A 26,265-nucleotide genomic window follows, 5' to 3' on the forward strand; every position below is an offset into this window, starting at 1 on the left:
ATTAGGAAATATGCAACCTGTCTAACAGCAGGAAGAAAAATGAACTGCCGGTGTACAGTGTGTTGATGTCAAATGATTGGCTGTAATTACCTAAAAGCCCAACAATGTGAACAATGCACTGCATTTATTCTGTGGCTTACTTTTCTAGATTTTTCTTCTTCCCGTTCTGAAACCTTTTACCTTTTCATGTCCTACACACCAGCAGTCATACAATAATCTGGATAAAGTCCAAGCTCCTTTTGTTATAATACAAATAATAAAATGAGTACAGGTAATACTTTCCAAATGAAATATCATGCAGGAGTGTCACTTTGCAAACATAAATTGTTCAGACTTCAAGAAAAGACGTAGAAATTGGCAGGTCCTTTGTCTGTTACAGATATCTTCCATTATTATATTGCTGCAAAGGGAAAAAAGCAGCTTCTACCCATTTAAATCTGTAAACTGGCTCTATGAACTGGGATTCTTTAGGAAGTTGAGAGCTTAGTCCTATGGGTACTTTTTATGCACCAAAATCGTTCTGTTGAGTTTAATAAAAGCCCTTGCATGAGTCATGTTACTCCCGAGCAAGTATTTGCAGGATCAGGGCTTTACATTGTAGCTACCATAGAGAATTAAAAATTAATCCAATCAGGAGTTCGCTAGAAAAAAACAAATCTCCACCTCAGATGTTTTGATTCTTGTGTTGGGTGGATCAGCTCACATGCTTAAGTTACTGACATTCATAACAGTTCGGAGCCTTGTATGCCTCCTGCCATGTCACCAACATTAGAGTCAGTGTGTTTTAAAACATTGATGCTATTTAAAGGGTGGCATGACTATTTCCTCTCCTCCAGGAGGGATACACAACCTCACAGGATCCTTTTTCTCATGACATGTTTTTCAATAAAATTTTCCCAATTTGGTAATCAGCTGGGAAGAAAGAACATTTCACAATGTTCATAAGGCTTGTAGATATTTTGACCAGACATAAGATTTCCTATTGATAGTATTAAATGCTTTGGAATGAAATGTTTTGGGTTTTCCATCTGTAGGCTGTCTGAGATGTCAGCAGCCAATATGACCTGCTCTTTCCCTTTTCGGTCTATAAATAAAAGGCAGCTTGTTTAACAGATCTTGCAGCAGAGAGCAGAGGTGTATATTAATGAGCTTTCTCTAATGGCACACTGGACCTATTTAGCACCACAACTGTGAAGGCTTCTCTTTTTCAGTCATAACTCATTTCCTAAGAAAATGTCAGTTATTGCTTCACCTTATGGTCTGAGCTGTTTAGTTTATAGTTTATTTCTTCTGATCTGTACCACTGACAGATATTCTAGACATGACTGTGATTAAATATGCTTATGAAAATGGTAAACATTTGATAATGTAAGCCCTCGCGGGAATATGCTGTTATTTCTGCATGGCAACATTCTCAGGTGCATTCAAAGTATAATGTGGAAGCAAAGAAAAAACATTTTAAGCAATTACAGTTATTAGATTAAATTGTTTGGTTAGGAAAATTGTGATGTGTTTAGATCACTGTGAGATAATTCAGTGTTTTCATAAATATGCCTTCTAAATGCATGATATTCCAGCAGTAACTCTCCAGTGCGGCTGTAGTGTAAGATAAAGATAACGTGTATTTCCATCTGGTATTGAGCTAATTTAGTCCTGTAAATTTCTACAGCATATTTTTTCCTTGTAGAAGCCTTACTCTAAAAGCACATTAGTTATAAAATCCAATAATTACATCATGCTATTTACTGTAATCATGTGGCATTGTTTTGTGTCTGCGCTCAGATGTGTGCAGCATAGCGGTGTGAAGCACACATTGACAGTCTCACAAAAAAACAGACAAAAGTACTAACTGCAGTATAATTATTATTTTTAATTGATGAACTTGTTTAAGAGTTATGTTGACTTTTACAGACTTTAAGGATCATGCAGTGTTTGTTACAGTTATCCCAGGCATCAAACGTCAACAAAATGTTTAAGATTGTAGGATTAGGCAATGACAGATTGGGACCAGATGTCTGGGAGATACTGTATGTAGCCTTCTCAGTTGATCAAATAGCTCTTACCATCCTAAAGCCCTTTGGAAATTGAACATTTGCTCTTTGTAGTTGAAGCTTAGACACTTCTGGGATTGTGGTTATTTGAAAAGGCTGAAGAACCTTACCCCGTTTCTTCAGGAGTAGTTCTATTTGGTCTATACATAAATATATGTGCATTTCATGGGGTAGGTGGCAGGGTTACAAGTGACAGAGAACAGCAGCGAAGTCCAGGAATTACCTTAGGAAGTCATCCTGGCAGTTCCCTTAGCAGCCCAGTTGAGGTTACTCATCCTTGCACAACTGTACGGGGGAGGCTCTTCCGCTTCGAGGAAGCCAGGTCCCAGCAGTGCTGCCTTCACGTGTGGACTTGTAGGGAAAAACTGCAAAGGATACAGTTAGCAGATCCAGCAAGACATAACAGAGTCAAAACAGAGGTTTTCCTGGAATCCTTCAAAGCAAAGACCTTTCTGCAGCTCTGAAGGAATTCTCCCAGCCTCGTGCTTGTCAGCCCTGACCAGCTCCTTTCCTCTCTCCCTCTCAGGCCTTTCACCTTTGTTCTTCTTCCCCTCTCCTCATCACTTGCCAGCAAGCTTCTCACCCCCGCTCCTTTTTGCACTGATTTTCTTCCTGTTTAGCCACTTACCTTTAGCAACCCTACCTTCTTGGACCTCTGAGCTGTAGTCACACCGCTCCTTGCTGGTGTGTTCTCCCACCTTACGGTTAGGCTGAATTAATCGCGGCACTGTGACTGCCCCACTCACTGTATGTTATCCAGCATAATGGAGCTGGATAATATGAAGAATAAAAATCAAAAAATAATAATATAATTAAGAAAAGCCATTGAAGTCAAGGCATATATGGTGATGGAGCGTTTGGATTATGTGTTAGCACCAAAAAAAGGCTGTTGACCACAGTAAAAGTACAGTAAATTCATATTTGTTTGAGTGTTGCTGCTCGCATTGTAGCTCTGAGTGTTTATGGTAGGGCCTGTTCCTTTTCTTCCTTAAGTCCCAATCCAGCAAACTCTTAAACATATGTGCGTTCATGTGTTTCAAATTAAGCTTGTGTTTAGATGTTTTAGGACATTTGCCATTGGAATTTTTGCTACTGACATCAATGGGAATGGAGCTGGACCTCTAATTAGTTTGGATTATTCTGCATACTTTCCTACTTCACATTAGGCTGTAGATACGAAGCTGAAGGCTGATAATCCACTAGAAAAACATGCTGAGGGTCAAAATCCCGCGTTGGTGACTGGATAGCTCAGAAATGACTTCTGTGACCTACCAGGTCTTTCTGCCCCTGAGACGACACGGAGATGAGGGTCAGGCTGTGGAGTGTCGCTGTAGTGACTCCGATGCTGGCAGGGTATAAAGTCTGCCAGGGACCCATTAACAAGAAACATTGCCACCTGATGTCCTCCTGGGCTAGGTGTTTTGATGCCCATCTGTCAGAACCAGGCAGCCCTTTAGAGAGGGCAGTGGAGCTTATAAAAGGCTCGGGCTTGTCAGGGGAGACTGCTCAGGTCGGGGGGGGGATCGCTCGCGCAGGTGGGAGAGCATGAAAACAACGGGAGAAGTGCGTGCTCACTGCTCACCTGGGGTTCAGGTGAGTGAGGCTGCGGAGCTGAGCTGCAAAACAGCTTTGTTAGACCCCGGGTCTGACCTCAGGCTACCTTGGGGCTGTGGATCAGGGAGTAAAGCCGGGAGGAGCTGAACTGAAAATGGAAGGGGTGTTGGTTTGTAGGGGATGATACAGCAGTGCAGACATGGCACTGATCAGAGGACACTGAAGAAAGGGAGCAATAGGAAAGGGAAGGGGAAGGGAAGGGAAGGGAAGGGAAGGGAAGGGAAGGGAAGGGAAGGGAAGGGAAGGGAAGGGAGCTGGGAAACAAAGAGCAAACCATGTTCAGCACCTCACAACTCCATTTACCAGAGGCTGTCCTTGTGGGACATCTTTGGAGAACTATGGATTTGCCAAACTCCGCTTATTTTTCATGGACCTCAAGGATATTTGTGCATTTCAGGTTGCGTCGTTCTGAATCCTTTGCCCAATTTTTAGTGATGATTAAAAAGAAAGATTGTTTCTTTGGACTCTTCCAAAACTCCTCATTTTCTGCGCCAGCTGAAGCGTTGTAAGGGGAGTCGTGACCTAACTGCTGAAGCCGTAGGTTGGGTGACTCCAGGTGATGAGCTTTCAGGATTGTTTTTGATGGGGAAAGATGAAAATATATGCATATCAGGTACTTGTCTGTGCCCATAGACCTAAATATGCCATCCAGATATTAAATACCTGCCCAGGGCAGAGAAAATATTTAGGGCAGTAAAAACCATGGTGACTTTTTCATCCATGAGTGGCTGAGAAAGGCAGAAATTTGCAGTCTGTCTGGAAATGCTCTGTGTGGGTGTCCGTGTGCTGGAGTGCATCGGTGTGTTTAATTTGCAGGGTGCAGAGCTGATCTGCATCCAAAGAGAGGACACAGCCTGTGAAATGAAGCTCTGGCTTGAGAATCCAGGTGCCTTTGTTCACTGTGTTGAGATGCTTAAAACACACTGGTCTCGGCAGGATTTGAGGGGCCTTTCTCCATCAGCAGTCAAAACTGACTCCATCAGGCTCCAGGAGACCAGGTGCCTCCAGCTTACCAAATCTTCTAGGCACCGTCTACGTCTGCCCTCCCTTCCCGTCCCTCTGCCTGCAATGCTGGAGGCAGCTGCTGGGTTAGAAGTTTATACACACCGATGGGCGTAAGAGGTGTGTGCATGACAAGCAGAATACGTCAGGGATTGGCAAGGTTGTCATTTCTGTGATGCCGTCCAAAGAACCACAGGTTGCGAATGTCAGTCTGCAGAACAAAATCCTGACTCAGCAGAAGGAAGTGGCAAGATCACAAATTATAGCAGAGCCAAGTTCCTATCTGTATAGAGACACGAGGAAATCCGCAATGCCAAGAGGCTGCAACACAGAGTGGGCAAAATGGGCACACCACCACATGTGAGTGTGTAGAGAAGTATTTGTGCACGTGCATAAGCATCTGAGCCCATGTTCTGGATTTACATGCATGTGCATGTACATGTGTTTGTGCTCACCTGAGTTAATTCTCAAAGCCCATCCTAGACACAGTTCCTCCAGTGCAGTCTCCTGTTGTCTGTAACACTGAAACTCACCACTGAGCAATGCAAAATACTTTTTCTCTGGCCCAGTAGCTGGAAATTTTAATCGTTTATTTATTTATTTATTCAGATTTAATTTGAAACAGCTACTTCTGTTATGAATGCTATGCAGCATATTATTACTGAGTTCCTTAACGAAACGGGTGCTTAAGAAATCAGAATTGCTCAGGTTACTAGTTGTGTAAATGCTGAGAACAGATCTGAATGATACGGCTAGTAAAGAAAAGGGTGCTGAATGACTGCAGAGCTCCTTTGGATTGATCTTCAAATGGATTGGGTCTTCTTGTAATAGTCTGTACTCATCTGCTCCAGTGTATAGGATTTCAGACACCTGAAACCAGGTTCTTACTCGCCACAAATAGCTCCTCGTGCTCTCTGTCCGTAGCAGCTAATTGTTATTGCCCACAGTCAATCCTGTGCCAATTAACATTTAAGAGAGCCCATCAGAACACTTGTTCTTTCTTTGAATTTTCTGTACTGGCACCATGTCTTTAAACGTTCAGTTCTTCAGACAAAACGTGTGAGATATTTATAACCCATGTATTATTATTGAGCTACACACCATGTCTTCAGTGACAGATTAAATGAACAGCACAAAATGTTGTGTTTCATCCATAAATTTCAACAGATGTTTGAATGTTGGTTGATTTATTACATGTCCAACTTGGATCTTACACTGTTCTCATTGTGGCTGCACATGGTTTATTTAATAGCGCTTTACAACGATTTTTTATGACTTTTTTCAGTTTGAAGGGTGCAACAAGGCATTTTCTAGGCTTGAGAACCTTAAGATTCACCTCCGGAGTCACACTGGGGAGAAGCCCTACCTGTGTCAGCACCCAGGCTGCCAGAAAGCTTTCAGCAACTCCAGCGACCGGGCAAAGCATCAGCGAACACACCTGGATACCGTAAGCACGATTTCATACCGGGAGTTGCACTGAGTTTTCCAATAGTCCTTGTACACAATCTGTCCTGAAACTGAAGGGTGACTTTTCCTTTTCATGAGGAGCATCTCAGAAAACTCAGCTATAAGCAACTGTACTTCCGTTTTTAATTCAGTGTGCTTTGAGAAACAAAAAATGGCTTGATCTCAGAAAGGCAAATTCAGCTGTCTTATTCATGCTGAGGAATAATGTGCACAGGAATAAGTTACTCAGCAAACTCTCCCATTGTTCTCATTCCAGTAAGAGAAGGCACCAGTACAATAAGGTATAGTATGAGTGAAAGCCGAGTCATCGCTGCTGTACTCAATGTATGTCATTGTCTCGCTTCCTATCCTGTGTTGCTTTATTAAAGTCTGTTCTGAATGAATGCAAAAGCAGCTCAGACATCTAATGGAAGGTAAATGCCTCTCAGTTTTGAACATAATTTTGGAAAGGTAAAGATACAGCTGTGGTATAAGCTAAGTACCACCACCAGAATGAACTGTAAGAAACAAATTCACCTTTATATACAGTTGGTAGTTCTGGCTCAGCTCTATGAGTCTTCTCACTTGTCATGCAGAGAAGATGGGGACCTGTCTGGTGTCTTAGGCTCTGATAAAATAAAATCATATTATGGGGAAAAAAAGTAAGTAGGCAACTCTGTAGACGAGTTAAGTCCCCAGCATAAAGCTTTTAAAGAATAACAGCCCAAGTTGTTCCTTTGTCTTTTTCAAAGAAATGAATATACGGTTTAATGTTTGGCCAAGTGTTTATGGGGCAGAACTTTTGAGTTTAATTGATATTTACTTTTTAAGCAGTTACACATTTCAGACAGTGCAGCATTAAGGAATGTCTAATGTACATTATGCCTTGCAAAAACAAACAAGTAAGAGAAGCGAGTCAGTCACATTTTCCAAACCAAAGCACACTTACAATAACAATGTTTTATTTATTTGAAAGTCAACCTGAGATATTTGAATTTGTAATTAGTTCTAAAATGCATCTCTTTTGAAACTGGATATACTAAATTAGGTGCATGGTTTTGAAATGTAACTGCTTGAATCTAATGGATATATTTTTTATTAGCCAGACTCACAAAGGGAATGCCATTTATTAGTTTTGAAAGATAATTCAATGAGTTAACAAAATGAGCAAAAATATTTATATCTGTTGATCTGTGCATTATTGAAGACAAATCTCTTAACTTTCTATTTTCTTTTCTTCTTCCTGTATCTCTGTCTTAATTGTCTGAAATCTCATAAATCAGCAAAAAGGTACAGTAATCATTTTCTACTAACTTTCTTAAATGACTAAAAATATCATCCATGCTATTCTGTTTCAGGTTCTTCAAAACTGCTTCTGTAACCCTACACTATACTAAATGACTTCCACTTATTTGCATTAATTTTGAAGTCCTGTGATTGGACTTGGTGTATTGTATGAATGTGAAAAATAATGGGGCTACAGGATGGTGCTACTGTAAAGACTGCACACTGTGTTAGCTCAGTGGGCAAAATAATTGTCCATAACATCAAAGCAAATAGCCAAAGCAAACAGTCAGACTTTCATCTAGTGTCCATATCACTAAATCAAATGATTCTATCAATAATTCAAATTATACTGATTATTTGAAAAATACTCTGCTCTTTGTTCTGCTGAGGGATTTGTTGAAGTTTTCCGTAGTCTTTCCTCAGGTGTCAGTTCTCTGTGTGTTCCAGACACTCTCAATAAATCTGCTTTGCCCTGTAACTTTCTGGGTACGTGCTGTGTTAGCCTGTAAGGCCATAATTTGGTGAATGATTCTATTATTCCTTAAGAAATTTCCTGCTGGCTGGGCAGAGCAGCAGTACTTATCCTCTTGAGGTACTTACAAAGAAAAGGGGTTTATACAGACTACTTATTCCTTATTGAGTGCATTTGGAATTGGTTTTAAAGCTTCTTAATGTAGGTCATTCCATCATTTATCTACTCCAGGAGGAGAATCTGTAAATAATTTCAGAGACTTACTGTGTATGCTAGTTTGATCAGATCTCTCCTAAATCATCTGGAAGTAGATCTTTCTCCTAGGCAGAAGCAGAACAAAGGGAACGTATCTGTCCTTGTGGTGGAAAGGGCATGTCATCACTTCTCCACGAGTAAAACAACCAGTGTAAAGGACCTCACAGTCATTTCTCCCAAAACTTTTTTTTTTTCTTTCTTTTTGTGCATCCTCTATCTGAAATCAAGGGGAATAAAGAATGTGACACTGGGGTCATGACAAACCAGTTTTCTGGCTTTGGGAAAGCACCAAAAAGACTTACTGGTACAAGTGAGAAGGCCAAGATAATGTTGACAGATGAGGCAAGAAAACAAAGCAAAATGGAATGTTCAGCTTTGAAACTCTGTGAGCTTTGACACACAGCACTCCTTTGCTACCACTTAAGTCAATGGTTACTTAACAACAAGTGCCAGAGTCCCTTTGTTCAGCTTGGTAATTGCACATTCACTTGGCTGCTGTACTGTGGCACAGAGATAGTGTTTCGTTACTGGAAGTAGGCATAACTGAGAGGAGAACCTGGTGAGGCTTTCCATTATTGGGACTCCAGAATCAGCAGCTAAATTGGAGTGCCCTTTTACGTTTACTTATTTTCATAGGAGAAGAGCACACTGGAACTGCTTGCCCAGGCTCAGATGGCTTTCCCAGGAAAGTGCTCATATTGTGCCACGTTTCGGCGAGCTCTGACGCATACCAAAGTCAGCTGGAAAGGTCTTCCCAACAAAGTCAACAATAGTGGATTTTTCTTTCTGTATTGATTTGCTCAGATGTTAATGTTTGATGCAGGTTGTTTGCTTAGGAGTTATAAAAAGAAAGACATTGACGTTGTTCAAAACAGGAAAAGGGTATGAAAGAAACCAAATGTGTGCTATTCCACAAGTTTTACTCTGCTGCATGTGGAACATAGTTGTTGTAAAAACTGTGTAAACCAGAATTAGAAACCAGAGCTTCTATATTTATAATTTTGTTGGGTGTTCTCGTGATCATTTAGTCTACTGTTAAGGCTAGAAGACTTAATGCTCTCAAAGCCCATCCAATTACATCTCATTAGCATTTAATTCAGCTCAGTAATATATCCAGTGTGCAGGATTACAGATGTGTCAAATGCTCTCAGCACTTGCCTGGAGCGCAAAGTCAGAGCCATCGGTGCTGTTCTTCTGTTTGCGCTGTGTCAGGCGTTTGTACACAGACGAGTTTGTAGATCTGGAAACGGCAAGCAGAGCAAGCAGCTCAGGCTTAAAGCCATGTTGCATAGAAATGGCTGTCCTTCAGGGCTCTGTGTGCCAATTGCAGAGATGCACAGGAATATGAAATCTTTTCCCTTCCCTCACACTTACAGAAACCGTACGCCTGTCAGATTCCTGGCTGCTCCAAACGCTACACCGACCCCAGCTCGCTGCGCAAGCACGTGAAAGCTCATTCAGCCAAAGAACAACAGGTGCGTAAGAAGGTAAGACTCACCAGGCAAGAAGTGACACATCTCCAGGTCTCCACAGTTTTTTAACTTAACTTTAGTTTATATATTTTCGAATCAGGGTTCCTCTGTGATACTGCTGCAAGAAAACTCAAATTGTGCTCATTTCCCTGTTGGATTTTAATCGTTATTGCTAATCAGTTCACTTTATAGTTTTGCACTTCCAAGGCCACCACCTGGTAGTTTCAGTTTGTCCCACTCTTTCTGCCCAACCATTTCTTTCCTGTTCACAAGCCCAAATTTTGCTGTCATTCGCATAAAATGTTCACGCATTGAGTCTCTGCAAACAGCTAGTAAATACATGCTAGCAGATTATCTTGAATTCAAGTGAAACTAAGCCAGCATACTATGGAAACGTCAGAAAAGGCGTGCTTGTAATCGATCAGAATGAACCCCAACACTCTTCTTCCACCACATCTGTATTTTAAACACATTTATAAATCATTCCAAACCCAGACTGCTAGTTGTGTTTCACTAGTGTTAGATTCAAATAAGCATTTTGGTTTCTATGGGCTGAATCCTGAACTCATTATTGAACGGGAAGGCTTATGGGCTCCAGCCCAGGATCAGAGACTTGTTTATTACGCATTTGTACACGCAGTTTGTAAACAGATGATTGGGACCCCACAGAGGCGGGCTGTGACAGAACAGACCATAAGCATATTTGCGGCCCAGGAGTGGCAGAGAATACACGGCTTAGCAAGCAATGACAATTAGTTCCAACAAGCAGCAGCGGTGTCCTCAGATCCAGTCAGAACTTTTATGTCGGTGGGCAGGGCTGGAAAGGACTGCCCAGGATTGCAGCCCAGCTTTGTTTTATAGGGTAATGCGGTTTCACTACAGCTCTCGCCTTGGAAGGTTCCTCAGAGTGTGCTGTGCACATGCCTCCCACACCAGAGGTCACAAAGCACTTCTCAACAATACCGTAAAGCAACCTTTAGGTCTTACTGAGGGTAAGAGACAAAAAGCTGTAACCGTAATTGGCCACAGAAAGAGGTAGACTAGTAGTGTCAAAATCTTTTGCAATAGCAAGATCTTTGCAACAGGAAGATTTTGTTATATGAATTTCTCAGATGACCCCAGAAAGCAACCATGCTCTGTATTCTGAGGGAGAGAACTGCCCACCTCTTTCCTTCCAGTGGTTGCTGACATACTTCTTGGGGAAAGGAAGGAGGGAATTCTTTCCTAATAGCAGATATGGGTATCATTTGTTCAGCTCTAACTACAGGGCTGAATACAGGAACTCATTAGCACCCTTTACGTCTGGACAAAGGAGCAGTCCCCATTATTACACCCCAACACCTGATGAGGCCAATTGCCAGTTCTGCAGAGGAAGGTGGGGAAAAGACCTAAATCTAAACTTTGCATTAAGGGACAAAAAGTACTTCCTGGATAAGCAGCAGGAGGCCTTAAGCACAGAACGAATACAGCAGGGCAAATGCTCTGCACACTCATTGCAAACTCAAGCTACTTGGACTTACCAGGACATCAAATATCCAGGGTTTCATATCTCGTAATCTCCTAGCTTGAGGAGTTTTTTTGCATGTATATACATACCCTCCCATAGACTTATCAAGTCTATCTTAAAATAATGTCAATTCCTTGCTTCCTACACCTTATTTCGTAGACCAAATCTGAATCTGCTCTCCTCCAGAGGTTAGAAATCATCTTCGGATTTCCTGTCTCATTTGCCCATGATAACTTTATGAATACTTGATCCTGTGTCTTTTTTCCTTTAACCTAAAAGGCATCTGAGAAAGCAGTAGATTGGAAGAGTATTTTGATCAGGCTCTCTTAACAGGGACCAAACTGAGTCTGATTCATAAAGAAATAATAAATATTTCACTTAAGCATATTACAGGAAAAAAAAAACACACACACACCACCCTTTCACAACTAAGTAAATCTCATTGTTACTGAAACAGTGACAGTCTACTTTGGACTTCAGACACAGGATAAAAAGGGAAAACACTGTTCACACTCACTTGCTCAATTTTGGTTACAGCTCTGGAAAGGCAGTTTCCTGTTGGCATCAGCTTCCTAGGAGTTCTGAGTGGCAATGATTTAGCCAAGAAATAAAAATGCTCTGCCTGCATCTGTCAGTTGAGATATGCTACCAAAATCTGCCATCTCTGATACAAAAGAAAATGCCCTGTGCTGAGACTTACATCAAAGGAACCCTGAATATTACGAACATGGCTTAGATGACTGCAGCGGTAATATTTGGTTGTTCTGAACAGCTTTACAAGCACAAAATATGAGAAAGTTAGCTGTTAATTTAGTAGTAGTTTAAGTTTAATTGGCTGCAGATGCACTTTGTGATCCAAATGTTAGATGTTTATCGTGATCAAACAAATGGCTGTATAGCAGAATTCTGAATAGGTTTGCCTGGATCTTTTATTTAGAATAACCAAACCCAGGGGAGATTGGTATGCAAAACTGTAAACAGAGAGACAATAACTATTTATTAATGGCTATAGAATATGATGGCTGTGTGTGTAATGTGAGCTCTATATTATGACAAAAGCTTGGCAACGTCAGCATGTTTGAAAGAGAATTAGAAATGCTTTTCTTTCTTAATTCTCCTCTCCTGCTGTTTTTAATATGATCGACATTGTGGTTTTCAAGAGTTTGCTTCAGACATTTTTGCCAGAGCTTTAATTTACTTGGAGAACAGCTGACATATTGGTGATACCTCGTACACATTACTGACAGCACATTATTCCACCAGTTCTAATCTGATAAGCACAAACACTTTTCTTTCCCTATCAAATGTCTTTCCAAGTGTTACAGTAAGAACGTCATGCAATCCTTTTGCCACAGAACCCAAGAAACTACAGAAAGCCTGAAAATGTGCAGTTAAACTACTGTGGAAGGTTTGAAGAAACCCAGGGTACATTATTTTCTGGAACAAACTACTCTTGATTTAAGATTAGCACACTTAACTTGTGTGCTTAAGAAAACCCAAATTATCTCTAATAAGAAATGCCAAGTAATAGATATATCCTAAATCACACCAAGTTGCTAAGAATGTGATTTTGCTCCTTCCTTGTGTACATAATCTTTAAGCAAAGAGACATATGAAATTAATTAGAAGTCATTTGGTTTACTTTGAAATAAAATGTTTGTTTTATCTTCCTCTTGTAGCTAAATTCATGTACTGATATCGAACAGGATGTACTAAGTGAATGCTTAGCTATACAACAGCTCCACACATCTTCACAACACATTTTGGATGGGAAATGTGGTCGATCTGTAGGTCATCATGATTTAATTACAGGTAAGAATATTTCTAATAAGTATCATGCTAATGTGAATATAATAACAGAAAATATTGTGCGTCTGATTTGCCACTATGGAAGAGGTTAGAAAAAAAAACAACAAATAAAGTGAAATAATTTTGTGAGTTCTTTGCTAAGATCATTCATAAAACATTTTAGCTTAGGGCCAAATGAATCTGTTTTAAATTGATTTAGTAGCTCAGTTCAAGCTTTCCAGATAAACCCTAGCTTGTTCCTCTTGAGACTTAGAGAAAACCAAAGGTAAACTGGGATTAGAAAACAAGAATGCCAGATGCTCGTTCACCTGCACCAAGGGATGAGCTGGTGCTCTTTTGTTTTGTAAGAGCAAAGTACTAAATAACTACAATTACCTAGGCAAGAATTTCATCCTTTTTTCCTCACACTAAATGTTAAAAACAGCAGCAACAAAATCATCCTGTTTGACACCTCCTATTCCCCTTTCTAGTTTAAGTTGCACTAAAACATTGGAATGTACCTGGTGAGCAGGACGGAGTAGGAAGGGAAATGACCCATCATTCCAGCAGCGGGGGAGTCTGCAGTCCCGGTTTATATGTGGCTCCTCAAAAAGTGGCAAGAAGCTGGAGGGACTTGGGGGGATTACTTCAATTCTCTGGCTTTGTCATCTGCACTCCTGAGGTGTGTGAGGGCAACACATGGCCTCTGCTCTCCACCCTTGGCAGTCCAGCCTCTCCCTTCCAGGCAGGACAGGAAAGCCCAGTGACATTGCCCTGAGGATTGGGGTGCAGTTAATAACCTCAGGAATAGCCTCAGATTTCAGGTGGCCACAATAAAACAAGAAAAAAGTTACTGCTCACAGATAAATGGACCAGCCCTGACCTCACAGTGTTAGTTCTGAGAACCTCTTCTGAAATTAAAGGTTTAGTCTATCAATAATACTGGCTTTCTCCAATAATTTCTTTGCTGATTGTATCAATCTGTCACGGGGTTGTTGTAAAAAACAGTAAATCTTTCCTGATACTTCCATCAGGTCACCCTATAAGAGACCCCATCACATGCACAGTATGAAAAAGTGTCAGGGAAAATAAATCACTATTTTACAGTGAAACAGAGGTTACTTCATATTATGTGTGGTGTAATTCCATAGGCAAAACTGTTCCTCTATCATTATTTACAGCAAATAAGCTAAAGTGCTGATCCTTACAGATTTAAAGCATAAGGACATTCCTGCTGCCACCTATAGTTTGCATGCTCTTTCACATAAGCAGAGGTAATATTTCTGGACAAAGCAGCTGTAATACTGTATATAGGATATGTATGGATGAATACTGTATATGATGGTCTCTTAATGCCACTTGAAAATATGAAAGTGTTCATGGTTTGAGCTTTTCTTTTTTTTTTTTTTTTTTTTCTCCAAAGAAACCACATTATTAATGTGCAGAGCTCTGGGCTTTAGGGATCACTTGGATTCCTGGAGAGTTTCAGTTTTGTCTTTCTCCAAGTTAAAGCACATTTTAAATATGTCAGGGATGAAAGCCAATCATAGAAAAATGAAATATGTAAAAAACTCCCGTCCCTTGTGTCAAACTTCAAAGCAGGTTTGTGCTTAGGACTGGGTAAGACAGTGAGGAAAAGAATATTTTGCAGTCAGAGGAGCCCATTGTTTGCTTAGATCTTCTTTTACCTTCCTTGTAAGTTGCTTCATGGCTGCTCACATGCAAGTCTAGCAGTGCCCAAGAGTTTCTCTCACTCTCCCTGCAAAGGAAGTTATCTCCATTCAGGTAATCCCATGCGGACATCTTCTCTGGGCATGCCTGTTTTGTTATTTTTTTCTGGTCTCTCCTGGTGTAAAGCTGAAAAAAAATGCTGCTAGTCACAGATGCTCAGAGTACTATTTTGGCAACAGATGTTAAGGTTAAAGGCCAAGCCATTTAAATTATTGATTGACGACTTATATTTACAAGCTGAGGTGGTCAATGCGTGAAGAGGCCCAAGATGCACAGTCCTGGACTGGGTTGCGCTTGCAGGAGCAGTCATTTATAACAGCTCCAAAGGCTTCCGTGTGACTTCAGGTACTAAGAATATCATAGCTCCCTGCTGAAAAAAAGGGAAAAGAAGCTGGAAAAGAAGAGAAATTTTTGGAACTATTGAAAATGATACTGAGTGAGGCTGGAATAGCAACTGCTCTTCCTCCTTGACTTCTTTCATTGTAGAGGCACCTGGTTTCTCAGGCAAAGGGAGTGCCTGCAGCAAAGGAAATGCAGCATTTCTCTGACGTCAAAAGACTCTTCCTTACTGTTAGGGATTGGCAGTGGGAAGGACTTACCCACCATCGTGTCAGCAGGTACCTCTTGCTTCTCTGAACAAGGCAGTTCACTCTCATTCTTTTCTGATAAACTGCCACTGCCATTATTTCCTTCTAAAAGCATTGTTGTTGCTGGGCTTCACACCCAGTCATGGGATCAGAGTGACAGCAACAGCTCCAAATTTTGAGTGTTTTAATTCTGGAAATACACACACTGAAACTTGACAACCAAAATGAGTTCCAGTAGCAGACTAAATGGCTCATGGCCTGTGTAGTGCCTAGCGTGGTACGCCCAGCACAGCGCCCATGGGCAGAGAAGGGTCTGTCCCTCTGAAGGAAGTAAAGTTAATATTCTGTCGGAGTGCCCTTGTTTTGAACTTAATTTAAAATAAGTTCAATTTGGCCCTTAGTGACTCAACAGAAGTGAATAATGTCTCACTGCAGACTCACATGGAATCTCATAGTAAATCCCATCTTCCATTGCTTGTGCCACATGGCCTTGGAAGTACTCCTAATTACAGGCAGACGCCCTCAGCAAGCAAAGCAAGTGAACAATAGGGGGGCGATGCTTGGCCTATGTTGGCTCGTCTTTTGGCTTTCTCACTAGCCAGAAGCTTAAGGGGCGGACATGGCCCGCTCCAAGCAGAAGGCTGTGCATTCTCAGAGCTTCATCGCCAGGCTCAGGAGCGCACGGCGCCGTGTCTGGTGCCAGAGCAGCCTCGCAGCTCCCTTTTTCCTCTCCCTGGCCCAGCGTTGTGCACATCGGGGCTCTGGGCCTAGTCTCATTTCCTTCGGAAGCGAGACTTACGTAATCGTTCTGCTCACCGCTGTCCACATGTGTGTCAGTCCCCTTCCCCACAGTATTTTTTTTTTTAATCCGTTAGCCAAGCTCAACCACATTTGACAAACGCCCCAGAGATAATTGCGTTCTGATGAGTTTCATGAATCCTGGCAGCTGGATACCAGAGAGTGGCACCCAAAATGAGCGTTCCCCCCGCGGGAGCGGCAGGCAGGGCTCAGCTGGACCACATGCTGCTTGGCAGCCGCCAGCGCACGTGTAGCGCCACATTTGTCAAAGCGTCACGGAGGAGACGGGGACAGCTGGCTTTATCCCGACGTGCTTCGGCTGAGGTTGCGGTGGGCTGCCGATCTAGCGGTGCTGCGGGGCCGGGCTGTCAGTGCGAGGGCAACCAGCGGCGTCTGGGGTGAGGCAGCACACGCTGCGGTGTGGCAGGAGGGCCGGGGGGACGTGAGGACAAGAGATGCCACGTGTCCAACCCAGCAGGAGCGAAGGCGTTGTGGTGAATAAAGATGTAGGAAAAGGAAAGCTCACTGGTGAACTAACCCCACAAACCTCAGCACACATGCTCCAAGCAGGGGACCTTTCCAGAGAAGGTGTAATCAGTAAGTGAAAACACGGATGAACTCGGGATAGATGGAAGAAGCCCTGCTTTAAATGGGAGAGGAGCTCCAAGGCTAGCGTGGGCAGTGGGTGTCTGCCCAAGTTGTTCCACAGCTGGGTAAATTCCTCTGCGTACTGGTCCTGGCAAAGTGTGAAAAAAAAACTCTCAGAAACTGATAGTGGCAGCAATTCTGGTTTCATTTTCTTTTCTAATGGGGTGGGTTTGAGTGCATGGGATCGTGCAGGACACAGCTCTTGGACATAAGGATGTGTGGGGTGTTCTTATTAATGTTTTCTTGCCTCTCTAGAGGGGCGTGCTGACTGTGATTTTCTTGTTCTTGTAAAAGTAATACCTGAGCAGTAGCTGAGAATCAGGTACTCTGGTACTCTGTCTTCTTCATCCACCTCAAACAAAGAATTGAAACTATCCTTGGCAGCTGGGGCAGTAAGGAAGAGCCCAGAGGAGACCTCTGAAACATTCATGAACTGTTCAGGGGTGGGATTGTAAGACAAAAAAAATGAATGTGTTTACTGGCTGCTACGCTATTAGAACTCTCTTCTGTGAGTTTTTTTACTTTTTGGGTGAGCTATCACCAAGGGGCCATTAAGGCTATCTAAGTCTGACAGAGAGCACAAATCTCCCTTCTTAGATTCAGCAGTTTCCTCCAGGCTGTGCTGCCAGTATACCTGAGCTGCGTGTGGAAATACAGCTCAAGTGTGAAATGACACAGCACAATCAAAGTCAAATGGGTGTTTGGCTCGTCTGCCAAGCCTGAGAACGAATGTGTGAACAAGAAGGGTCTGTGGCAAGTGGAATCGATTATAGTATAAAATGGACTGAAGTCACCAGCAGAATAACAGTGTTCTCAAAATGTAGCATCCTAGCTACTGACTTACTGTTATCAGAAGAGGCTTTGGCAAATAAATCCTCGCATCACCTGGGAACATCTGACTTCTTAAAACCCCTTCTGTCTGGCTTTCGGTGCAGAGAGCAAGTTGTTTTCACTGGCTGGTTGACAAATGTTCTGTCTAGTGGGAGACAGAGATGATGTGGTTCATTTTCATTCTTTTAGATCTGTCAACAGCCGAGGACTCATTGTTCATGAGAGGTTTTTGACTCATCTGAAGTCCCTGACAAAGGTGGCTGGAATCGTGCCCTAGTGGTTCTAACTCTTCAGTCACAAAGAAACAGATGCTGACGTTCAGCCGTTGCTTACCCACCCGGAGGGCTGTCACACGTTCCACCCGGCCTCAGCTTTTCCTGTTGCTTTCTGCCCGTTACATGTCCCTGAGAGGTGCTGGGATGAGTGCCATCCCGAACCCTGCCAGTGGTGCGGGACACGGCAAAGCACGGCTGACACACAGCTCCCTTTTCCTCGGTGTGTAACTCTCGCACACTGAGCAGGGGAGGAAAGGTGAATGCTGCAGAAGGAAAGAAGGCAAAGAATCTAGCCCTCAGAGGATGCATGGGGACTGCTGGGTTGTAGCTGGGCAGTGTGGGAGCTGGAAAACCTCATCTGCCCCCCACAACTTTCACAGTACAATGTCAGTGGCTGCCCTAGTCCATGTACATGCCCTGGTGGGCCAAAACTCTGGGAGATGTATTGTAGGTAAATGCAGAAGGGGGGAGACAGGCAGGGAAGCAGAGAAAAGAAGACCAGGTTTTTCCAAGAACTGCACTTAGAGGAGCCAGGCCTTTTTTCCCCCTGCCATAGGGTGGCATGAGCAAACAGCATCTAGAACACCAGGCAGCAAGCAGTTCTGCAGCTTCCCTCCTTACAGAGCCCGCCCTCGGGGCAGCCTTTGTGCCAAGAGCTGGAGTCAGGGGCCTGACCCCGAGATAGCCTAGATTTGGCTAGTACATGGCTTACTCTTTAGAAGGGACATTGTAAGAAAAAAAATCCGTTATCCCAGGATCTTAATCCAGCTGTCAAAGCTTCCTCAACGAAGCACGTGCTTGAAGACATGATAGGCATTTGGCTATCGGTGCCTGACTGCTATGGAACTGAAGAGTAGCCAGAGTCCTAAAAACTGGAAATAATAATCTATCTACTACTAAACTTGTTGATTTCGTTGTCTCATTGAAAATTTCTTCTCATTCCTCTTTGCATTTAATTTATTGAGGTTTCACTCATATCAATATGTGATATTTTTTAGTGGTCTGGGATGTCCAGTACTATACAAATTGAAAGTCAAATTAAAAATTGAAATGAACAGTGAAAAAAAATCTAGATCCTGCTCCCCCTCACACAAACACAGTACTCTGAATTGAGTGTCTAATTAAGGTACCACGTACCACTCTGCTGCCAGTATGAGCTCCAACGTGCTGCCAGCAGCTGAGCGCTGCAAGTGCTCCCTCAGAAGAACGGAGAAGGCAGGGTGAGAGTCCTGCCAGGTCCCACGGGCTGCTGGGGGGAGTGCGTACACGTCTCCAGTCACAGGACCATCTGAGAGCGTTGGAGGGGAGACACACATGTCAAAATGCCTTGATACAGTTCGAGTGCCATGGCAAATATGGGTATTAACTATCACGCCGGGTGTCTGGGTAGGCAACCCCCTGGCAGTAGGACTGCCCCAGCAGAGATGTGCTGCTCCGCGTGTGTATCGGGGTGGGCTGGGGGACAGGGAAGGAGTCAGGGACTGTCAGGTTACTTGGATGCTCCTTTCCTTATTTTATGTTGCAAAATGATGTTTGTTTGTTCACAGGCATGTACAGTGGTCCCAGTGCTAACCATAATGGTCCCTCACCAGGTATATTGCCACCTCCTCACGACATCCCTTCAAGACACCATCCTCTTGACTCCACCCTCTCCAGTCCACATCACCATCAGTCACCGTTGGAAAGTGCCAGGGAAGGGTATGTGTGTGAAACATGCTTGGCCTCTGTCTGGCATGATAGTGAATGATTAATTGTTTATCTTGGTTTGCATGAATGCTGTTTGAATGAAAAACACTGACTCAAACTAAGCAATTCCGTTTGTTTTAGAATCATAGAGTAATTTAATTTGGAAGGGACCTCAAAAGTTCATCTCATCCATCCACTGCGCAAAGCAGGGCAAGCTTTGATATTACTAAAAATTTGACATTACAGCCCTGTCTTTGTCTTCCACAAAATACATTGGGATTTTTTTTCTTCACAGAGTGCAATTGCATTTAATTTTTTAAATTCTTCCTCAATGACTTGTAGATTTGGATAAGTGCAGAGAACTTTTCTTAGCTAAGATGAAAAAATTCTCAAAGGATAAAATCCAAACTATGACTCACTCGGGAATAAGGCAGTATTTGCCTTTGTAAGACTTAGTTTGTGTCAAAATGGCAAGTTTTCTCACTTCCTTGCTCTCTGTTGAGATTTTTGGTAATACGTTTTTCAGCTGTAAGCATTGACCAGTAAGATCCTAATCAGGGAAGGGGATATTATCACAATGATTGCAGAGATTGCATTGCTACAGTATAGATTGTATTGCATCGCTACATTATGTGATATTCCTATAATACCATTTGTTCAAGGATCTCAAAGCATCTCAACAGCAAAGAATCTCTGTAAGCCACAAAATTCAGCTCATCTTTCTGCTACACTCTTGGTGCCTGCACTCATGCAAATCACACATCAAACTTGTTTTTTTTTTCTTCCCAGTGCTTTGGACAGGGAGGGTACTCTGATTTTGCTTTTCTGGTAGGAACTTAAGATACAGAGAGAAAAGAGACCTTTGCCTAATAATATGTTGGGGTTCTTCAGCAAAGCCAGCGAGTGAATGTAGATTTTTTCTTTGTCAGTGACTGACCCATCCCTTCTTTTATATGGGGAAAGGAAAGTCCAGGAAGTTTTAATTGTACTCTTTAAGCAACAGACAGAAAGACAGGTGCATGGAAAGAGCGCAACAAGGAAAATACACCTGGAATAGTTGGAGAACTGTCTGACTGAGGAAATTCAATTAGGAACAAGCTACTGCCTTTTTTTTCTGAATTGGGGAATGAATGCTGTAGAAAGCTTAGCTTCTATACCCTGTTCCTCCCTCAGCCACCTCTTCTGACCTGTGCCAGTAACAAGTGCCTCCCCACCATACAATGCATATCTGCCCATCATAGGAGTAGACTTCGTCCCTAAATTACTGAAAAGCTTGCATAAGATGTCTGTGCCCAGTCCCTCTCCCCCCTGCCCTGCCACCCACATTCCTGACCTTTTATTTCCTGTTGACAGACTCATGCCCATGGCAGAGACATGGCCAACAAGAGGCACTGGGCACGAGGATTTAGGTGGAGGTTGCGCCAGGTAAATGTGAGGTTTTCTGTAGCAGAGAAGGCAGTGAGTGCAAACAGGAGGAATGGAGATGAGAGCCAAAAATGAAGGTAATCCACAAGCTATTCTTTCCCTGCAGCATGGGACAAGTTGAGCCCAGGGGAGTAGGGTTCTTTGCTCTCTGCTCCCCAGTGCAGTGCTCAGCTGTTTCTTCCTTCAGGTGGTTGTAGGATAGGCTTCCTAGGGGCGTTAAGGCACAAAAGACCTACCGAGAATGAAACAGACTAAAGGTACACTATAGGAGGGATTTAACTGGTGGTCAGTGAGGTAGATTTGTTTCCAAAGCACTTTACATCTTGGTACTGTTAATAAGAAATGAAATCAAAGATCTGACCAGAATGAGGGCAGCAGTCAACTTTCCAATTTGAGGAGTCGGAAGCTCCCAGATAAATTCTCCATCCTGCCCCTTGTGTCTCCCCACCAGAGAACGGCACTTCTCTTCAGCACTCCCTGTGCTGAGTGAGCTGAGCTTCTCACCGGCTCCTTCTCCAGACGTTGTGATCATTTGCTTAGGCTAAAGCTTACATCAGAATGGTCACTGCTGTTTTCAGTTCTAGTGGAATTAGTATTCTTTCTCAGAGGAGACGACAGTGCTGATGCATTATCTCAGTGCTTACATACTTAAGTAATGCAAAGTCTTCGTGGAAACACCATAGTTAATATCCTATGACAAAATGTAAGCCTGGGATTATAACAGATTTCTATCCATGAACCAAACATCAGGAAATAGAGAAGGGAATGTATTTTTTAATGGTTATTTTAAAACAGGCTATCTAGTTTCATGACATAATGATTTGGAATTTTTCAGGATCTCAAATACCATTTTCTAAACTCAAATAATACGCATTCAGTATTGTCACACCCAGCTCCAGATCTTCCTTCTGTATTTTAACTGTTTATACTTACATTATTAAGGACTGCTGAAATAAAGCCCATCCGTGGCATTTTAATTGCAAATACAGAAAGCTTAGTGTGAACTAACAGTCTTTGAATTTCATTTAGCACAGTTTTGTGTAAAGCATTCATTCATTTAACTAGGAAAAATCACTTAATAATCTAATACCTGGAACCACTGAATTCTAGACCTGTCACCCCTTTACCAGTTCGTAGCAGCATGCCATTACTCATACAAAATACACATGGGTCACAATAGGAAAGAAACTCCTAACACTACCTTTCTTCATGTGAACTGCTCTAGCTGGCTGGCACACATATAATGTTTTGCCTCATTTGTCAGCTGTCTCAGCATTCATGTTTAAGTAAATGCAAAGAATTTCTATACTGTGAATCAGTACGATGACAAGACTGGATTGCATAAGTCTGTGGAATGAACTAAATGATTATTATCAAGAAATCTAATTACTGAGTCATCAAATATGCAAGATGCCAAAAACTACACGAGGCAGAGTACAAATAGTCTACTCAAGTTCAACAGAAGATTCAGAATTTGATTTAAAGCTTTTTTTTTTGAAAATAAAAAAAAAAAGCCCTATGCCATACCATCCTTTGCCAAAGTCAATACCAAGTGCAGCAGTCAATTTTCCCAAATGGTTTACTAGGACATTTAAATAGTTTGACAAAATTATCTAATTCACTTGAAAATGTTCTAACAAAATCTGACTTCATTACCAAATGTATTTATACTGGCGTTATACAATACAGAGAATATTTTTTCAAATTCTGGTATGAAGTATACGCTAGACCAAATAATTTACTTTAACTTATATTGATATTAATTAAACTAAAAGTGTGTGACTGAGAAATACTTTGGCATCTAGAAAGTGTGCTTGTCATGATCCGAGTTTAAATGTATATTTATTTTTTACTTCAGGTAGCAAAATGTTATTTTAGCATGTCTTGTAGCATATGCCATGTACAATGTCTAATTTGGTTTCATTTTGTCCATTGCAAAAGTACTCCATTTTGATTTGTAGCAGTATGAAGATGGAAGCACAGCTTTTAGTATTACATCTTAGGTGGATGTTGCACTTGGCTTTCTCTCTGCTATTTTTTTAGCTGGTATTATCTAAGTCATCTAAAAATGTACTTAGTTGTATTTGTAGACCAGTTCTCTAAGTTCCAGTTTAAAATGTTTAGTGTGATAAATTATCGGTTTAAATGAAACTGATCTGACTAAAGTTAAATGAGTTTAAGTGGTGGCGCAAAGTAAGGGATTTGCACCAATTCAGCTTAATGACCGAACAAGGTCACTTTGTAGGATCTGAACACAGTCCCTCTATAAGTGACTGTGAGGCCCTCAGTCACTCGTGCTGCTCATAACAAACAGCACTTATGTTCTCAAAAGAAGCTGGGGGGACTGACAAATAATAACTTCACCAAGAAGGTGATGTGTCTCCAAGGGAAAGGAAAGCAAAACTATTTTTTATATCCTCCTGTGGCAATTTAGGTCATTTCTGCTCTGTAAACACAACAGTAAATGAAGAACACGTGAGATTAAGACATCTATGATGTCCATAGGTGATGATTAATGAGAACTCTGAATCCAGTCTTATAATTATGGTGAGTCTTTAATATCGAGGATTAAGTCATCAAGGTTAGAGTAAAGGGTTTACAGAACTCTCTTTTGACCAGGCTTCTCACCAGCTAACTGCAACCAGTTCAAACCATGCTTCAGACCTCCCTGAAGAGCCACTTACCCATACAAAATCACAAGAAACAGGACTTAAGAGCAATCAAATGAAAAGAGACATTTTAATCAGGCTGCTTAAACATCAGAATTTTTGTTTGCTTGCTTGTTAGCACCTGTTAATTCAAATACCACAGAAATACTTCGCTGTAAAGAGATCTCTGTTAAAAGTTAGTCCTTCATTTCCCTCTACTTCAAGTAAAACAAGGTACACAGAGCCTCCCTTTTTGCTCAACAAGGGAACACCAGATTTGAAATTCCTGATATTTTTAAGGTTGAAAAAAATACGCAGGATAAAATCCTGTGCGTTAGGTTTTTGTTTGTATTACTATCATGTTATACTTATTAAGAAGGGTGTAAGCCAGATCTTGCATTGGTAGAATCTTTGTAGGAAACAAACTTTTACTCTCAAGAAGTACTCTGGAGAACTAAATACCTACACAGTTTTAAAACAGTTCTTAGGACCAGGGAGATGCATCATTCATTCATTGTGAATTCCACTGGAGAATACTCTTCATTTATAATAGAATACACAAGTCAGTGTTTTAGACTTTCTTTCAAAAGCACTAAAACCAATAACAAGAAACAGATATCCCTGACAGCTGAAAACATTTTCAATGGAGGAAGCCAAGAACCCATCATAATTTATCTCAGTGTTATGGACCTGAGCACGCAAAAGGGGCATCAGTACATCTGTACAAAGAAAGAACAATGTACAGGTGCGGAGCTGAGGTTCATGTAACAAAGAAAATCAGTAATTAAAAGCATCTGGTTGCAAATCCCAAGTCATTTATCTCATTGTAGAAAATGTGATCAGAATTAATTTATAATCATGTCCAGATAGGCTTATACAGTTTTTTTCCCCCATAAAGCAAAATTAGCATTAGTTTAGGCTTACTTCAATGATACACAGTTAAGAATAACTTAGTGTTTGATCATTGGGTAAAATATTGTTTGGCCATCAGCAGAAATAGGTGGACATGTACTTCATTTATGTTTCTAATAGAGCTGGATTGCCATTCATTAGAGAGCCTAAAAAAGGGAGCGCTATGATCACAGAGTCACAGAGTGGCTGAGGTCAGAAGGGACCTCTGGGTCCTCTGGTCCAACCTCTGCTTAAGCAAGGCCACCCAGAGCAGGGGGCCCAGGCCCACGTCCAGGCAACTTTTGGAAGATCTTCAAAGAGGAGTTCTTCTGGCTCTGTCACCCACACAGCACAGAAGAGCTGCCTGATGGTCAGAGAGAACCTCTTGGGTTCCAGTTTGTGCCCATTGCCCCTTGTGCTGGCACTGGGCACCACTGAGGAGAGCCTGGCTCCATCTTGTTGCACCCTCCCTTCAGGCATTCATAAACATTGATAAGACCCCAACTTGGTGACTGCCCAGAAGAGACACTGTAAGCAAAACTAGCTTAGAGTAAGAGAAAGGCACAGGAGAAGGAGGGAGTTTAAAAGAGTTGATCAGAGTAAATCAGGAAGCATTTAAAATGGATTCAACCACAGCTCTTCTGCATTATGTAAATGATCTTAGCCATTACTGGTTTTATCTGTAGGTAAATTGTGTGCTTAACATATGTAAAGCTGTTTTTTTTTTCTTAGTTCCCTTTTCATTTTGTTTTGTTGTCTAAGCAGAACTTCTGCAGTTAGATGTAAGCTATATACACCAAGCACAATAATTTGTCATGATACAACAACTTGTTACGTTATCTTAACATCTCCCCCTATTTGGTGTAGTGCCTTTTTGGCTGTAAACTTGAGGAAAGCAGGTGTCAGCTACCTGTGAAGAATCTGCCTACACCTGGAAGCATCTTGCTGCACACTTGCCAGAGAATAATGACCTTAAATGACTAAAATAAGACAGATCAGTCAAGCGTGCAGTACATGTCAGATAATATAGTGTAGACAGTATCTGTGTTTGATTGCATGTCTTAGTAATTGGCTTCCTGGCAATCACTTGAACCTAAGGCAGTGTTCTTTATCTAAATCTGTTTTGATATTTCTTTGAGCACATTAAAAATGATTTTTTTAATTTTTTTACGTTTACTTTGGTAACATTTTCCTGCTAGATTGTTAGAAAGAATAAGATTTCAAGTTTCTGTTATAGTGCCTTCCACTGTCGTGATTCATCAGTTTCTTTTCAAGGAAAATTATTGAATGAACCCTTAAAAATAAAATGTATTTTAGTTTGGCATAGTTCCAATAACGATCACCAAGATCTAACTGCTCTGCAGAAATTGCATATCCAGTAAGAACAATTGTAAAGATATTACTTTAACATAGAAAAGCCTATGTTTATGTATATGTGAGTCCTTTTGTGTAGGTAATGAAATGAGTTACAAAATAGTGAGTTATGTTTTATGCCCAACTATGAGACTTGTGTGTATTTGTTAGAACGGATTGCAAGTGTTTCAGTAACTGTAGCTGAAGAGAAGGTCCCTGCAGAAGGCCTTTGAGTGTACCAAGAGAGGACTCCTCTGGCTCCTGTGTAATTTTCATCCAGAAGCTGTTTGCATATCACTGTTGATTGGTATTACTATTCTAAAGCAATTAAATGACCTAAGACTCTCAAGTCATATTAAAAGCTTCTTTGGATAGTGTTCTCCATGATGCTTATGAAACCCCTCTGAGTGCGCTTGTACACTCACTTGTTGGCACTGCTCAGTGAAGATGCAGCACTGGATTAAAGCAATCCAAAGCAGTATTCTGAATTAAAAAGAG

At 41.6% G+C, this 26,265-nt stretch overlaps 1 protein-coding gene across 10 annotated transcripts in view; it reads left to right on the forward strand.

The window, feature by feature from the left end:
• The window catches only part of GLIS1 (GLIS family zinc finger 1), a 192,659-nt gene that overhangs the window by 147,427 nt on the left and 18,967 nt on the right, over positions 1–26,265 (forward strand). For 8 of the 10 annotated variants that reach the window (XM_080603256.1, XM_080603260.1, XM_080603257.1 and 5 more), the window contains 4 exons: positions 5,953–6,114; positions 9,504–9,614; positions 12,786–12,918; positions 19,312–19,462. In XM_080603256.1, the coding sequence (XP_080459382.1) occupies positions 5,953–6,114; positions 9,504–9,614; positions 12,786–12,918; positions 19,312–19,462 (557 nt within the window). The remainder of the gene's footprint in view (positions 1–5,952; positions 6,115–9,503; positions 9,615–12,785; positions 12,919–19,311; positions 19,463–26,265) is intronic. The other 2 variants (XM_080603259.1, XM_080603258.1) reach the window with 2 other exon arrangements.

The sequence above is a fragment of the Anser brachyrhynchus genome, assembly GCF_964034855.1.
Source record: "Anser brachyrhynchus genome assembly, chromosome: 8".
NCBI classification, from domain to species: domain Eukaryota; kingdom Metazoa; phylum Chordata; class Aves; order Anseriformes; family Anatidae; genus Anser; species Anser brachyrhynchus.